Source organism: Myiozetetes cayanensis, unplaced genomic scaffold (genome assembly GCF_022539395.1).
Source record: "Myiozetetes cayanensis isolate MyiCay16 unplaced genomic scaffold, myiCay2020 scf6-25, whole genome shotgun sequence".
NCBI lineage: Eukaryota > Metazoa > Chordata > Aves > Passeriformes > Tyrannidae > Myiozetetes > Myiozetetes cayanensis.
The window spans coordinates 38,235,038-38,251,022 of NW_026087853.1; the positions used below are offsets into that span (position 1 = coordinate 38,235,038).

At 44.0% G+C, this 15,985-nt stretch overlaps 1 protein-coding gene across 3 annotated transcripts in view; it reads right to left on the minus strand.

Moving 5' to 3' along the window:
- The window catches only part of CKAP5 (cytoskeleton associated protein 5), a 54,227-nt gene extending 39,688 nt beyond the window's left edge, over positions 1–14,539 (minus strand). For 2 of the 3 annotated variants that reach the window (XM_050334819.1, XM_050334817.1), the window contains exons 1-4: positions 14,430–14,539; positions 4,044–4,135; positions 3,312–3,505; positions 2,311–2,517 (exon numbers count right to left, since the gene is read on the minus strand). In XM_050334819.1, coding sequence (XP_050190776.1) covers positions 2,311–2,517; positions 3,312–3,505; positions 4,044–4,100 — 458 coding nt within the window. In that variant the 5' untranslated portion in view covers positions 4,101–4,135; positions 14,430–14,539. Of the gene's footprint in view, positions 1–2,310; positions 2,518–3,311; positions 3,506–4,043; positions 4,136–10,572; positions 10,592–14,429 lie in introns of those variants that run through there. The other variant, XM_050334818.1, reaches the window with a different exon arrangement.
- Between the last annotated feature and the right edge of the window lie 1,446 nt (positions 14,540–15,985).

Sequence of the window (15,985 nt, forward strand, 5' to 3'; positions counted from 1 at the left end):
TCATATAAGCTAATTTATATAACAATACAAGAAAGAACAGAAACCTTAGCACAAGTTAGAAAACATCAGAAGCTAAACTAGTTCTTCATTCAAGCTACCCATCTAGGTACAACATAGACAAATTTGGTTATCAATGCAGAAAGTCTGTCAAAGCACAACACAAATTTAGGTAGCAACAGTTCAGAAACAAAAGATAAGTTTAAGCCCACAGGGGTCTATCAAAGAATTTGATCTGAATATCAAAGATAATAAAATACTGCACAAAAGAAAAAATGCAGATGCAGCACATTTTACAGGAGTGGGTAGTTGAAAGATATTAAGGATGATTATGCAGGTTTCTAATTACACTGAACTGTTAAAAGGACATTTCAGTAGATTAGGTAATTTAAAATAGCTAAAATATATTCTTAAATATGGGACAGTAGTTTCACTTAGCAGAAACGCGGGTAATGTGCTAAGCACAATGCTTTGACTTTTTACAGAAGCCTGAAGCAGTTTAACAAGGACTATCTATATATATGCCTCAGCAAGTCCTCTAAAACATACACAGCATAAGACACTCTGTATATACATTATACAGTTTTCACATGAGCTACTTTACTCAGAAAAGTGTTCTGTCTATTAATTCCAAAATTACCTGTTTCCTTTAAAAAACCCCTAATGGACAGTGTACTACATGTACACCAAGAATTTTATAAAGCTCCAGTATTTTTCACTCAAAGGCAGCAAACACACTTGACATGGAACAACAAAGAAAAAAAAATTACTGAAACCTACTACCTCAAATTGGATTTGGTTTTTAGTGAGCATTATCAGCTCTCCTTTTTAATAAAGTGGGGTTCCACAGGGTTCTAACTTAGCTCCTATGCTCTTCAAAACCTTCATAAATGATTTGGACACAGGACTGGAAGAGATACTAAGCAAGTTGACAGACAACACAAAACTTGGAGGAGCTGCTGAGTTCCTTAAAGGCAGGGAGGTCCTGAGAGAGACCTCGACAAATTAGAGGACTGGGCAATCACCAACCACATGAAGTTCAACAAGGGGAAGTGCTGGATTCTGCATCTGGGACTGGGCAACCCTGGATGTCTGTAGACTGGGGAATGCGATGCTGGAAAGCAGTGCCGTGGAAAGGGACCTGGGAGTCCTGGTCGAAGGTAAGTCGAACATGAGTCAGCAGTGCCCTGGCAGCCAGGAGGGCCAACCGTGTCCTGGGGGCATCAGGCAAAGCATCACCAGCTGGTCAAGGGAGGGGATTGTCCTGCTCTGCTCTGCACTGGTGCAGACCTCACCTTAAATATTATGTGCAGTTTAGGGAGCCACAATATAAAAAAAGATATTAAGCCCTTAGAGAGTGTCCAAAGGAGGGCAACAAAGGTGGTCAAGAGCCTTGAAGGAAAGCTGAATGAGGAGTGGCAGAGGGCACTTGGTGTGTTCAGTCTGGAGAAGAGGAGATTGAGGGGAGACCTCATTGCAGTTACAAATTCCTTGTGAGGAGAAAAGGAGGGGCAGGTACTGATCTCTTCTCTGTGATGACAAGTGACAGGATTCAAGGAAATGGCCTGAAGCTGTGTCAGGTGAGGTTTAGGTTGGATATTACAAAAAGGTTCTTCACCCAGAGGGTGTTTAGGCAGTGGAATAGGCTCCACAGGGAAGCGGTCACAGCACTAAGCCTGACAGAGTTCAAGGAGCATTTAGATGATACCCTCAGGCACGTCAGGGACTCTTGGGGATGGTCCTGTGCAGGGACAGGAGTTGAACTTGAGGATTCTGGTAGGTCCCTTCCAACTCAGCATATTCTGTGATTGTATAATTATTACATAGACAATGGAAGCTTAGTGTGCAGGGAGGGTTTTTTTTAAACTGTTTTCTAAAAACACATACTGTGTACCCAACTAAACATACATCAGTGAGAAAAACTGTTTTTAAGGAAAACAACAAGCTACATTTGAGTTTTCACATTCAGTTAGTTTATTTCAAGTATTCAGAAGAGAAGCCTCACAGTCTGGAACAAGACACACTAATTTTGCCCTTCTTTCAGAGGTCTGCTGTGAAAAAGGAAGTTTGGTAAACAGCTACCATGAATGAAAGATATCCAGATGAGGTTTGTACAACATGGACAACCCTCACATCTAACAAATACCATGACAACTGCTGTTGTCAAGATGTATCAGTTCAGGAAAGATCCATCCTATTCAACACTAACAAGGGCCTGCTGAAGACTTAAGCAGTAAATTAGACTCCATACATTGCTGAGGAGAAAGGAAAGTAGAAAACCATAAAAAAAACCCCAAGGAACTAAAAGCTTACCTTAGTGCTTTCCTCAGTGTCTCTATACATGCTACTATGATTTTCGGGTTTTTGTTGTCCAGACCCTTTAATAATTCTTCTTGTATCGCCTCCCCTTTCTCGATTTCTATATACATTAGACATATATCTAGACCCAGCTCTTTGGCTCTGGCTTTTGGCTGGTTGAACACCTTATTTACAACTCCAGAGGCTACTTCTCCGGTTGTCCTGAAAGATTACAGAGTATTAGTTTTGGAACATTTATGTGAATTAAGTGTTCTACACCATTATCCATAGAAAAAAAAGCACATACAACCGCAAAACCAGATTAAAACCCAATACTGCTTTTAAATCAAGGACTTTGCAAGGTTTTTAAACAAAGCTTTGGCTTTATTTGTTTGGTTTTTTTTTCAGTAAGATTTTTATTCATTTCATCAGGTCACGAAGTCAATGGACCAAAGCATTAATCTAGCCTCACAGGTGCTTTTATTTCACCCTCAGGATTATGGCCTATTTCATGGTCTCAACAACAGAGAAGTACTGAAAAACATCCATGAAGAAACTGGCAGGTATGAAGATTAATATCGGCTAGGTTGGATGCAACACCACATAAACATAACTACATTTTATTTCATCTATGAATTACAAAAATATTCCCCTGAAAAAAAGGGTCCCTGTACAGATAGCCTGCTTTAGTCAAACACAACAGGGATTCTAGTTCCCAGCACCTACACTACCACATTACTGATTCGCTTTCTTTGCCGTTTCAGAAATTTTTACTACTGCCTTTAGTAGCTTCTTAGAACATTGTAAGCCATTTGTGACAAGTTAATATGCATATGGAGGCCATCTACAAGGAGAGCCTGCCATTCGGCAAATTCTCTGCATTAGAGAGCAAATTCTGCTCTCAGCAAGAGAGATCAGAATTGTTAGTGGCCACTGCACAATTTATGTGCAGCCTTTCTCAGAGAGCACATTAAACTGTCCTAACAGCCTAAGAGCAGTAAGAAAACACTACTTACTTCCCAGCTACATGAGCATTTTCAACATAAGCAAGCGCTGCTTCCAGTCCTTTCAGCTGAGCCACTGCATTGGAGTCTGTCACAAATTTCTTTATCAATCCAAGGTACTTGGACCATTCTGGACTCTTTTCATCATCTATCTTCTGGAAGAGCTTAAGGGCCTCTTCATAACCATTTAACCTGGCTTTCCACAGCTGGAAGCAGAAATTGGACATTTAAATGTTGTGCTAGTACAACCTTAACTCAATCTCACAAAGTTCTTTAATCATGTTTGAAAATATGGTCAAGCAAGCTGGCATCAGCAGACTTCTCTTCAACGTCTATTTGAATAACACACAACAGGACAAAGTACTTGTTTTTCTCCCACCAAGAACGATCTGGCTAGAGAGATGTCATTTTCCCCACTGCTCTTTCTAAGTTCTAACAACCACGGACGAGGAGGTGGGAGCCCAACAATGGTTTCAGCTACAGATGAGTAACGAGTGTATGAGTGTACTGATCTTTCAGCACACAAGCTTACACCGTGTAGAATATAATGCCACTAAAATCTGCTTAATAAAGGTTATTCAGCCTCTGTGTTGGGTAGAGCTGATGCAGTTTCAGAGCTGTTAATACGCACGCCACACGGCTGTCAAGATTACCTAACCATGGTGCATTTAGAGAGAGAAGCGCTACAGAATCACCACAAGCAGAGATACACAGCAAGCCAAATCCAAAGACAGGATTTCCTACCTTGTGTTCGCATTTCTGGTCAATGGGCAGTTTCATCCACTCACTGTCATCCCCCATTGTAAATCAGGTTCTCTCTGTAATTACAGTAATTCCTGTGGAGACAAGGACAAGTTAGAAAACAGAAAGATACACGTTGGGTATATACATACTTGTACCTAAAACCACCACCACACCAACCCACCAAATAAAAAAAAAAAAGGACAATTCTGTAGCAAATCTCATTGCTAATATCTGACTCAAGTTTGTAATTATATTTAGATACACACTACAAAGACAAGATAATAATAATAATAATAGATTAGTAAAGCTACCAGAAGCCATTAAAGATTAGAGAGTAGTGCAATTTGTAGTATTTCAGACACCAGAAGTCTCAATCTGTGAAAATTTTAGTAAGGAGAGAAGGCATGCAGAATATAACCTCATCTAAGCTCCAGGAAGAATGTACTATGATTAAGGCACTAAAACAAAATGAGTTCCCATCAACATTAGAAAACTGACTCTTACTGACACGTGCTTTCAGCAACAGGTGCCATGAATCAGTGTCAAAAAATAATCGGGAGCCAGCGTAAGGACAGTCATTTTAACAATTTTATAAACAGTACAACTGAAACGATCAGTTACTACAAGAAGAACAAAACCCATTTTTTGCCTTAATTCTAATGTAGCCAGCATCAGCAACTGTCAACAAGAGATCAATATCTTATCACGTGTAGGGCTCAAATCCCTACTCCTTCAAGTTTAAGTGTTTTACCCCTCTCCCCTTGATTAAAATAAGAATGCTGACCATTAGGGTACTAGAGACAAAATCTCAGGCTTAATGCTCATCTCAGACATATTGCACAATGTAACCTGACTGCTCAGAGAATAATGAGAGAACATGCCTGACACAAGGAGATCAGCAAAATGAAAATAGCAGCAGCAGTAACAAGGGCTCCCAACATTATTTATACAAACAAAAATCAAACCAGAGAGGGAGTAACATTTCAGCATACCGGTTTCGATGCACAGACAAAGACGAAAACTCTCTAAAACCGGCCAGCATACAAAACAATTTATCACTAAAGGCAGATAAGTATACAACACTAGCACAGTGCTCCTAACAGAAATTCAGTCTATGCCAGCAAAGCTGTATACTTTAGCCTAAACAGTATTTCATCTAATACTCAGAGGTTTTCTGCAGAAACTTAATCCCTAGAATTGGGGGGGGAGGGGAGAGGTAATTTCGTTGGTATAAGTTAATATAAGCAAGTTCTCCAAAGCTTTCTGTTATCCAACAACAATAACATACATCTAACTCGACAGCAAAATTAGGCTAGCAACAGCCCAAAATAAAAACAGTATTTTATTCCTTCCTGGGATTAGTTAGAAGATACATAAAAAAATAACAAGCCAACTTCCTAATAATTAAAAAAGTAAAACCAAAAGAAACACAAAAAACTCCAAAACCCCCACCAATCACCAATACACACCCACAGTAAAGTACACTATGTTTATCTTAAATATTTACAAGTTCCTATGAATGTTAATACTGTTCTCACAATAATTGCATAAACCTAATAATTTGCCCAATGGCAATAAAACAAGAGTCAGTGTCAAAATAGAAGTTGACTACATACATAAACAAGTGTATCCAAGCATTAAGGTTTGTCCTTCTCATTTCCTTTCTCATCACAAACAGCAATGTAGCTATTTTTTCTTGACATAAGCACAGTTGTACTGAAAAGTTTGCTTTTAAAGCAAAAAAGGGCAAAAAAAATATTGTTAAGTGGGCCAAAGAACTGTAAACCCCTGAGAAGGAAAGCATCACTCTGCTCATTACGTAAGAAGAAAAGTACTCAGAAGTAAGGCTGCCTAAAGCCCATTCTACTATTACTTCTGTTCCATTATCTTTTTTAATGTTCAACTTATTAAAAAAAAGAAAGCTCTGGGTCATTTTCTAGTCACACCATTCTTCCATCTCACAAGCTGACAAGAAAAGGGTATTCTGAATTAAAAGTTACAATAACAATAAAACTTGAACTTTGAAAGGCCAGACCAAAACCAAAGAAATCACAAGAGGTCAAAAGAGCAAGTGAATTACTACAGCTTTTTGCATCCAAGTCCCATCAGTCTTTTGCAATGGATCCTGCTTTCATCTGCTTAAACTCTTTTGAAGTTCTACCGCTTTCATTTTCTCCACCCAAACCTCTCAATTCTTCTCTTACCCCCTCCTTCAGTCTACTGATAGGGTTTAAAATTAAATATAAATCAACTGTGTTTTAATTCAAAATCAATGCATTTTATCTATTGAAAAAAACAAAAAAAACTAAGAAAACCAAACTCACCTCAAAACAAAACAAGAAAAAGCACCATCCCACACTCAAAAGCAAGACACTTATGGCAAACATGGAGGTGAGGGGTAAAACAGATCTAGCTCTATGATTGTGATGATTTACCTCCAAAAGCAAAAACGAGATGGCATTCACATGAAAAACTTCAGCCCACCTAGGAAAGGATGCAAGAGTACTCCAGTGTGAACACAGTCACAGCAGCAGAATTCCCTCTGTTGCTCTAGAGTTAGTTCTGCAGCTAAGTGCCATCAGCAAAGATGCAGCTTTGCCGGTATTAATGGTGTTTGCATTATGAATACCTTCATCTTAATGGACCAATACAGAAACAACAGAGGACCTCCTCAGTGTGGGTGCAGACAACATAAATAGATAGTGGTCTCCTCCCAAATTCACACTTTGCCAAGAAAAAGAAGAGGGAATTTTATAGGAAGTTAGGTAATTCTGAATCTTAATCAGAAGCTTGGAGGTAATTCAAGCTACTGCCTCTATCTTGTTTTGTTGGAAGAACACACAAAGAACCAAAGGACAATAGTTATTCTCAAAGAAAGCAAGAGGAAAAAAGCACTAACACACCTGCCAGCAGCAGGATAAAATTGGCAACTGTACTAAGACAGTAGACGGAGCAGACTCCCATTTACACCCTGTTCTTTTAGAAAACTGTCAGAAGCATGAGCTTCCTACTTCAAAAATAAAAAGAAACATTTATTTCTCTCCAGAAATCTGTTTCTGCCACTGAAAAAATCCTGTTGACAGTGACTACCTTACTACAACCCTCAAATCCGTTCAAACCCTAAAGTTAGGAGTGACTCTATTAAAAAGGTTTGTCCATTGCAAGACCAATACTGATTTACAATTATTTTTACCCTTACACATATACAACAGTTAAATGCCACAAAATGCAACCTCTTGGTTGTAAACTCTAGTGACACATTACAGAATCTAGAAGAAAAGGGTCTAGGATTTCCCCTTCCCAACATCACAAAGTACTCAACTTGGAGGAGAACATACATGATGCAGACACAGGGAGGGGATATGAATGATCATGAAACAGCATTTCACCTGGGTTTTTTTTTTTTTTCAGTCTGGTCAACTCAGTTGCCCTACTATTTTCAGTGGTTAACACCTACAATGGTTACTTCAATTACAAAACAGGTTAAGTTACCTTCTGTTCAGAAACTGACATCTAAAAATAGTGATAAAATTATACTCCCCCCAGTAATTTACAAGTCTCTATAGAACAGACATTTTCTCAGAAAGTATTCCATGGTCACAGAGGGAATGCTCCTTCTTAAACATCCAATCATTCTAGCTTTATCACTGCTCATGCCTGTCCTAATGCCAAGATCTGGTACTGTCTACATCTTGCATTTACCAGAATAAAAGACTGTTGTTTCTCCTTTCAATTAAGTCACCGGGCTCTGTATGGTCACAGAGTATCCCACATTTGACAAAAAGCTTTTTCTTAAAAGCTTGTTTGCAAAGACATGTAAACCTCAAGTCATTACTTCAACATCCAAATAGCAAGTGGCCTCATTATACAATAACGCAGCTAAATTCTGTTATTACTAGTGAATTTGCAGCAATGAAGTGTTTGACCTACATAGCTTTCTTGTTACCACAACTCAGAACAAACAGATTTAAGTCTTTCAGTGACAATATTCATTTTGGTAGAATCCAGAAAACAAGACCTCTGAAGTGACTGAACCCCCAAAGTTTTGTTAGCGACATTTGTCATTAAAGTCATCAACAAAACATTTCCAAAAGCGAGTCAGCCAATGAATCTGCAATGGAGATGAATAACAAATCCTCCCCGACAGTTCTCGGCAGTGAGCAGTGAGAAAATGAAGACCATGAAGAAAAGAATAGGATCTTTCAAAAGGAGATCACACAAAAAGCAGCAAGAGTGGAAAATATTTACAAGGCAGCACAAATGCAGGAATTTCAAATGTAAAAGTGAGAATTCCCAACTGAATATAAGTATAAATTTGTTTGGGAAACAAATTTGTCAACACATTAAAGATTGTGGGAAAGTGTCAAAACATCAAAGTTTGGATTAACCATGCACTACTCTGAACAGCTCCTACTCAACTTCTAAGTAAACTCCTTCCTTCCCACAGTGTTGAGGGTTGCACAGCATCAATCTTACAACTTAAGAGTATGGGGTCCCACTAAGGAAAATCTTTACATCATAAACATTCTGAAGTGCGTTTTCGTTTGAAGGATACTTTCATCACCTATCAATATATTTTGTGGTGTAGTGTCAGCTTCCAGAATATTTTCTAGAGAAAATCTAGAATGGTCAACTAGGAAGCCATTTTATGCTAAACAAAACCAGATGTTTATTGATACTGACTGTCTACTTTTCCCTATTCACATTCACCTATTGAACATTACCATTGCACAAGAACATCACATATTTTCATATTTTGAAAGATTCTCAAAAATACCAGTCAAGACTAAATTCTGAGAAATCAAGACAGGCCTTTTTAAAGGAAAAATCTGTTTGAAATGTTCCTATAGAGTACGGTACATACTTGGAGAGTATATAGATGGATGTCACATTTCAGATAAAACTACAGTTCTCAGCAGACAGTTCTCTGCCAGTGCAACTCAGAGTTTTCCTAGTAGAAAGAATTTTTATTTGTTTAATGGCTGTTTTGGGTCATATTTGCTCTTTGGCTCTGAAAAGGTGAAGTTTCACTTTCTTAGAAGTTTAGCCCAGCATGTTTTTTCATTTTGCCAGTCAAATCTTCCCATTAGATACAGTATAAAGTAGCTGAGAAAAAAGGCTGAAAATTCAAGCAATCATAACACAGTTTTTTATTTTAAACACATGGTCACACTAAGTATTCTGAAAAACACACACATCTCAGAATGACAGCCTGATCGGTCAATGAAACACTGCAACTGTTTCGGTAAATTCTATATAATCAAAGGGAAAATGAAAGTTCAGCTAACAATCCTGAATTACTGATACTGACACAAGTAGCAAAGAGTCAGAAGAACATTCAGTAAGACCGTAAATGTTCCAAGTTCAGTCCACATATTTTTTGATGACAGACAAAAGAACAAGGTTACAAAACCCACAGCAGATTATTTGCTGCTTAGGCAATAATTTCATAGAATTTTAAAGGCTGGTATTTTCAATTGATAGATGAATTAGAAGTTGCAAGATACACAGAATCTTGATGAAAGAATACCAAGACCTCAGAATAACAAAAAACCAAACCAAAACAAAAAACAAACAAACAAAACAAACAAAACAAAAGGACAAACGCATGCTAAAAAGGAATTTTGCAGGTTGTGGAGTAGATGTCAGCTGAGAGAAGCTACTGCTTCAGCAGGACTGAAATGGCATTCAAGAACAAACTGCATTAAATTCTATCTTCCCTGCTTTAACTTGTATGTCCTAACTCAACTCAGTGAAATTTTAATAGCACAAAGGGCAAGTTATTGGTAAGGTAAATAAACACTTATTTCTCCCGAAAAATAAGTTTTAATACTTGGCCTCTGAAAGTAACCAGGGCTGTTCTTTTCCATGTACGTAAAAGTGAGAGACAGCGTAAAATAAACTGACCTTCTGTTACAGCTAAGAGCAAAAGCAATTTCTAACTGCCTGGGTAAGCCTGGAGTGAAGCCAGTCTTACAGAGCAGAGAAGGGCAAAAGGGCAACACACGGACAAGTTTGTGTGCACTGACATAATTCTAAGGATGGCTAGTTGGAGTGAAAGATGTCAGTGGGACCGTGCTCATAAGCTGCAAACTCCCCCATCCCTCAAGGTGTTTACAAAGCTCAGGCATGAAAAGTCTCATGTGATGTTCTTTAAAAGGACGGCCTGAACTGCTGATGAAGGAAAGCTCCCGCAGAGACATCACCAACCACGAGCTCCCACCGTCTCCTAGCCAAGCTCCCTCCAGCACGGCTTCTCTCCGCAACTCCTCCAGCACGGCTTCTCGTCTCCGCCATCCCCCGCATCTCCCAGCACAGCAACCCCTACACTTCTGCCCGCAGCCCCAGACGCGCCCTGGCAGCCCGGGGATGTTTCCCGTTCCGCGGGTGTGTGGCCGCAGGCCGCGGCCGGGCACGGCGAGCAGGCCGCCCGCCCGGCATTGTCTCTGCCCGCCGCCCCCGCCCCACGGCCGGGCCGGGCCCCGCGGCGCACCGCCCGCCTCTCGGCCGGGCCTGGCCGGACACTCACCCTGAGAGCTCCGGGCCGGCTCCCGGCGGCAGCGGGCGGGGACCACGGGCGGGCTGGGCCGAGCCCCTCCCCGCCGCGGGCGGGGCTCGGGGCGCCGCGGCCGCACCTGGGCGGGAGCCGGCCCGCGCCGGGGCCAGACAAAGGCGGGCAGGGCAGGGCAGGGCAGGGCAGCGCCCACCCCGCAGCGCTGTCCCCGCGGCGGCCCCGGGCACATCGCGCCCCCTCTCCCCGCCGCGGCGGAGCGGCCCCCGCGGAGCCGGGCGGGCGCAGCCCGGCCCTCCCGGCGGCTGCGGTGCCGCCCGCGGCGGGGCAGGGGCTGCCGGTCGGTGACCGTCGTGGCCCGCCAGGCTTGCTGTCCTCATGAGTCATACCCCGAACGCCCAGACCCGTCAGAACAATTACTACTCTAACACAGGGAGCTGCGGTCATACCCGAGCATGCAGCAGACATTATTCCAGGCCACCAATCATCCAGCAATCTCTAACTGAAGTAGGGAGCGGTTTTGAAACCCGACAGGAGGAACAAGGCCTGCCGTGAGGAAGGAGAAACAGTGCCTTCCAAAGGAGGTATGAACGAATAGCCTGGCACCACACCATCCCCGCATTTCATGTTCTGCTGTGAGATCTGTAATGACAGTGCTTCGGTGGAGCTGATTCATCAGCAATCTCTCCAGCCCATCGTCTGACATTTTGAGATGCCTTTTCTACAGTGACAATAGCAACTGAAGAAGCTGGTATGGTGGAAATTGGGTCTCCCTAACTTCCTCCTCGGAAAGCATCAAGCCATATGATGCAAGACTGTATTCATTCAGCCATCTTTTCAGCTAATTAAAGAAAGAAGCCTCTTCCAGGCACTGCCAGCACCAGCCATGCTCTGCATTGAATAACTGTCCAAGTTACTTTTCCTACCACCTCAACCTACCCCTCTGTAACAGGGAGGCACAAACATGCGTAGCAGCTTCTGCTTTTCAACACCTGACATTCACAGCAACCGAGCTGTCCTGAGAAGCAAACCCCAAACAACTTACAAGTGCTCAGGTCAAGAGACTCTTTATTCAAACAAGCTAGAGCAACACTGCCTAGGGCAAGGCAGTGTTTAGTTTAAACACGAGGGTTTAAGGCTTTCCCATGTCACTTCAGAATGCCACCCCTATAACATGAACCACTGGAACAGTCTACAACAAAGCCTCAGCAACAACAGTAACACTGTTTTAGTATTAGACTACCTTGTCTTGAAACCAACCACTCTGCTACAGATGCAAATGGCTTTAATGTCATCCTACTCTGGCAGAGACTTCACAAATCATTTACATTAAATAGTTTACAAACAAATTAGCAATGCAAGTCTATACATTTCTTTTATAAACCATCTGCTGGTAGCGTGGAACAGGTAAGAAATATGAAGGGGAAAAAAGGGAACCTGATGAGCACTGACTGTGATTTTGAAAACCTTCCTTAGAAGGTTTACATCTTTCAGGTGTTCTTCCAATCATACATCCTACACAACAAAATCCTCCAAATTAGATATGTAAGATAGACAGATAGTTATCTCTACTCCACAAAACATTCAGAGCAGTTTCTAATTGTATGTACTGTTCAAGATATTCATAACTGATCCTTAAAAAGGGGCAAACAGAGGCGCTACATTTGTGGATGACACAATTAATCAGGGTAGCCAGAAAAAAGGATTGACTGAAGGAGCATACAACACGCCCAGCGCATTTCAGCTGTAAATTTATTACCTAACATACACAGTGGAACAACTTACAACATTACACCGAAATTTGGGTTTTCCGCGCTGACTGAACAGAAACAGAACCTTTTCATTTTAACAGACCTCAGTACGAGAGTACCAGCTCCACCATGGCAGACCAGGTTTTCAGAAGCAGTTGCCCAGCTTACCTAACTGACCCATCCCAGGGAAAGGATAAGAACCAGCATGAAAGTCCTACCAAATACAAGTCATATGTGTACAAGAATCAGGAATCACGTTCCATCACCATGCATTCCCTTTCTTGTATTAAAATATCAAAGGAGAAGCCCCTCATCGGTGCAGATCTAAACTGGTCTGAACAAATCTTAATTTTCCATATTTCTAAAATTCAAATTTAATTTCTTTTTGTCAAGCTGTCACATAATTTTCCCTATAGCAGGTCCCCTATTTAATGTTCCCAACTTGGTGTTTCTGAGAATTATCTTCAATACATCTACAACAATTTACTCAGACCCGGTTTGTGGTACCTGAAGGCCCTTTGCTGTTGATTCTGCTTTAATATACTGCTCTCTTGATGTTGCTTATAAAGCTTAACCCTATCACAACTCTTAAAGTAGGAAAAAAAAAAGATGGTGCACCTATAAGTTCAGTGTGGGGGAAACCTACTGAAACAGCAAAGTTCAAAGAAAAGGCCAAGCCTGAGGCAAGAAAATCAAACCAAATTCTATCTTCTGCACAAACAACTGATCTGACAGTAGACACCAAAGAGGCAAAACTATAGGGGTATCTTGCACCTATTCTTCTTTCTGAGTTGAGCCCCTCTCAAAGTTTTAGTAATAAATTTTTGTAGGTAGCCTTTAAGAGTACTTCAGTATTTGAGACTCCTAGCATTTGCAAATACACAGCTTTAAACTTTCAAACTAACACACATGTTCACTGAAAGCCCATAGCAATGCTTTCTGGAATACCCACGTAACGCACAAGGAAGGTCTCCCACAGCTGGTAACCCAACATTCCAACAACTACCTATCCCCTTCTCACCTGCAGAACACACCTTTAACAGCACTGCATTTCAGCAGAAGTAGCAGAAAATGCAACAGTAAACACAAAATAAATCAGCAAAAAAGAAAAGCTTCAGAATAATTAGATAGATAACACACACCAAATATAAATCACTTAGGAAACTGTAGAACATGCTTTTTTTTTTTCTATTTTTGCAAGAGTCCAAGTTTGCTTAAGCTGTACAGAAGTTTCATTCCTCAGCCTCTGCCATGCAAAACTTCCTCTCTCTCACTGGTGGGGACCTAAATTCAGGTGAAAAATTCTCTGTACAACAACCTGAAAACTACTGCCTCTGGAAGAATAACAAGACTGATTCAGAAACAGAACCAAATGAAAGGGGGGAAAGGTGTGCGGGGTAAACACGGGTCCCTTATTCCTATCCAGCCCCTTTTCGCAAACACTGGAGAGGATTCAACAGGAGGCACCTCCTGGCCGGGGGGCCTTGGCGATTCAAGACTTAACACCTTCACCCAACAACAGAGCTGCAGAAGCAGAGATGAGCTCGTGACCTTCGTTTTAAGATTACAATTACCCCAGGGAACGTTTTCCTTAGGACATCTTAGAGGGGAACCCGATCCCGCACGCAGCCTCGGTGGCCAGAAGGCGCTCGGTCCGCATTTCCCTCGCGGGGCGGTGGGAGGGGGCCGCGCTCGGCTCCCCCACCGGCCCCTGCCCACCGCACCGGCAGCTCCCAGGCCACAAGGAGGACAGGACCCACGGCGCGCGGCCCGCGGCTCCCCCTCGTCCCTCGCTGCGCGGGCGGCCCGAACGAGCGGCGCCCGGTGCGCCCCCACAGCACAGCACAGCACGGCGCGGCACAGGCCGCAGCCTCCCACCGCTGCCAGCCGCGGCCCTCCCCCCGCCGGGCCCCGCGGGCGGGTGCCGGCGCAGCCAGCGGGCCCAGGCCGTGCCCGCGGGAGAATGCCCGCGCCGCGGGGGCTGCGCCTCGCCCGGGCCCCCAGAGGCGGGGAGGCTCAGGCCCGGCGGCGGAGAGAGGCCCACCCACGCTGCCGCGGGCCCGGGGAGCGGGCGGGGCGGGGGCCGGAGCTCCCCGGGGAAGGGCCGGGTCCGGCGGGTCTCACCTGGGCCCCGCGGGTCGGGCCGGCGACGGGTCCGGCGGCTGCTCGGCGGGGTTTGAAATCGCCAGCACCGCCCGCACCTCCCAGTGTCCGCCGCGCCCATTGGCCGCCGCCGGCCCCGCCCGCGCTCGCGCCCGCGCGCCTCATTGGCCCGTTTGAATCCGGCAGCCGCAGCGCGTGCTCCCCGCGCGCTCCCGGCACCGCGGCGCCGCCGCGAGAGCGCGCGCGCGCGCGCGCGCCAGGCCGGGTGCGCGCCCAGCGGGGAGAGCGCGAGCCGCCCCGGGCCGGCCCCGCCCCGGCAGCCCCCAGACCGGGCCGGGCTGGGCCGCGGGGAGCGCCCAGAGGGGCACGGCGCGCCCAAAGAGAGGCTCTGGGGAGGGCCTGAGGCGGCTCCACCCTTTGGCCAAGGGCTAAAGCAGCTCGGAGCCCGTTGATCCAGCCTCGGGGATGGTCCCGTCAAAGGGGAACGGCCTTTCTCCTCTTTGCTGTGATCAGGGAGTTTGCAACGCACTGGCTGAAGAGGAGACTGAGAAGGGACCTCATCGATGTCTGTCAGTATCTGAAGAGGCGGTGTCAAGAGGACGGATCCGGCCTTTTCTCGGTAGTGCCGAGCACCAGGACGGGGGAACGGACAGAAAATGGAGCACAGAAGTTCCACCTGAACAGGAGGAAGAACTACGTTACTGTGCGGGTGACCGTGTAGGGACTGGTTGCCCGGAGGGGCTGTGGAGTCTCCTTCACTGGAGATACTCTATAACTGCCTGAACATAATCCTGGGCCATGTGCTCTGGGATGACCCTGCTTGAGCAAGGAGGTTGGACCAGATGACCCACTGTGGTCCCTTCCAACCTTACCCAGTGTGAATCCTGTGCTGTTGGAGTACAGTGTGTTTTCCCTCCTTTGTTTCTTCACTTCAGCCGAAGCAATTGAAGGAAAAATTCTTGGGGGTAGTTGGAATAGAAGACAAGGGACAGCAGAATGCCATGCACACAACTGCAGTTCATCTTACAGCATCTTCCCCCACCACACTGTGTAAGCACCATCAATTTTTTTTTAAGTGAGGTGATTATATTTTTGCATGACCTGACTGAAATCACTTCTGCACTGTGCTTCAACTATGAAATGAGCAGGAATAGAGCTAAAATGTTTTAAATGTTTTAGGTACTTCTTTCATCAAAAAGGGACAGAATGTGTTACAAGATATTAGCACGAGTACTGCAGTGTCAGTTATTAGTGGATGTTTCATTCGTTACTCAGCCTTTTGCACTGTTGAAACTCTGTTCAAGCAACAGAAGCTTGAACAAAACCCCTTACAGACGGAAAAAACAGCTCTTCTTCAGAGCTTTATTTTCCACTCAGCAGACCTGGAGACCTCTAGAGTCCTAATACATTCCAAAAAGAACATCCTCTTCTGCTGTTGCCGTGTTAAAATGAAGGGGGGGGAAGGGACTTAAAAAAAAAAAAAAAAGCAAGGCGGGGGCAGAGTGAGAGGTGTTATGTGTGTGCAGGAATTTGCAAAAGTGACTGCAGGTACTGAGCCCTTCATTCAAAGTCACAGG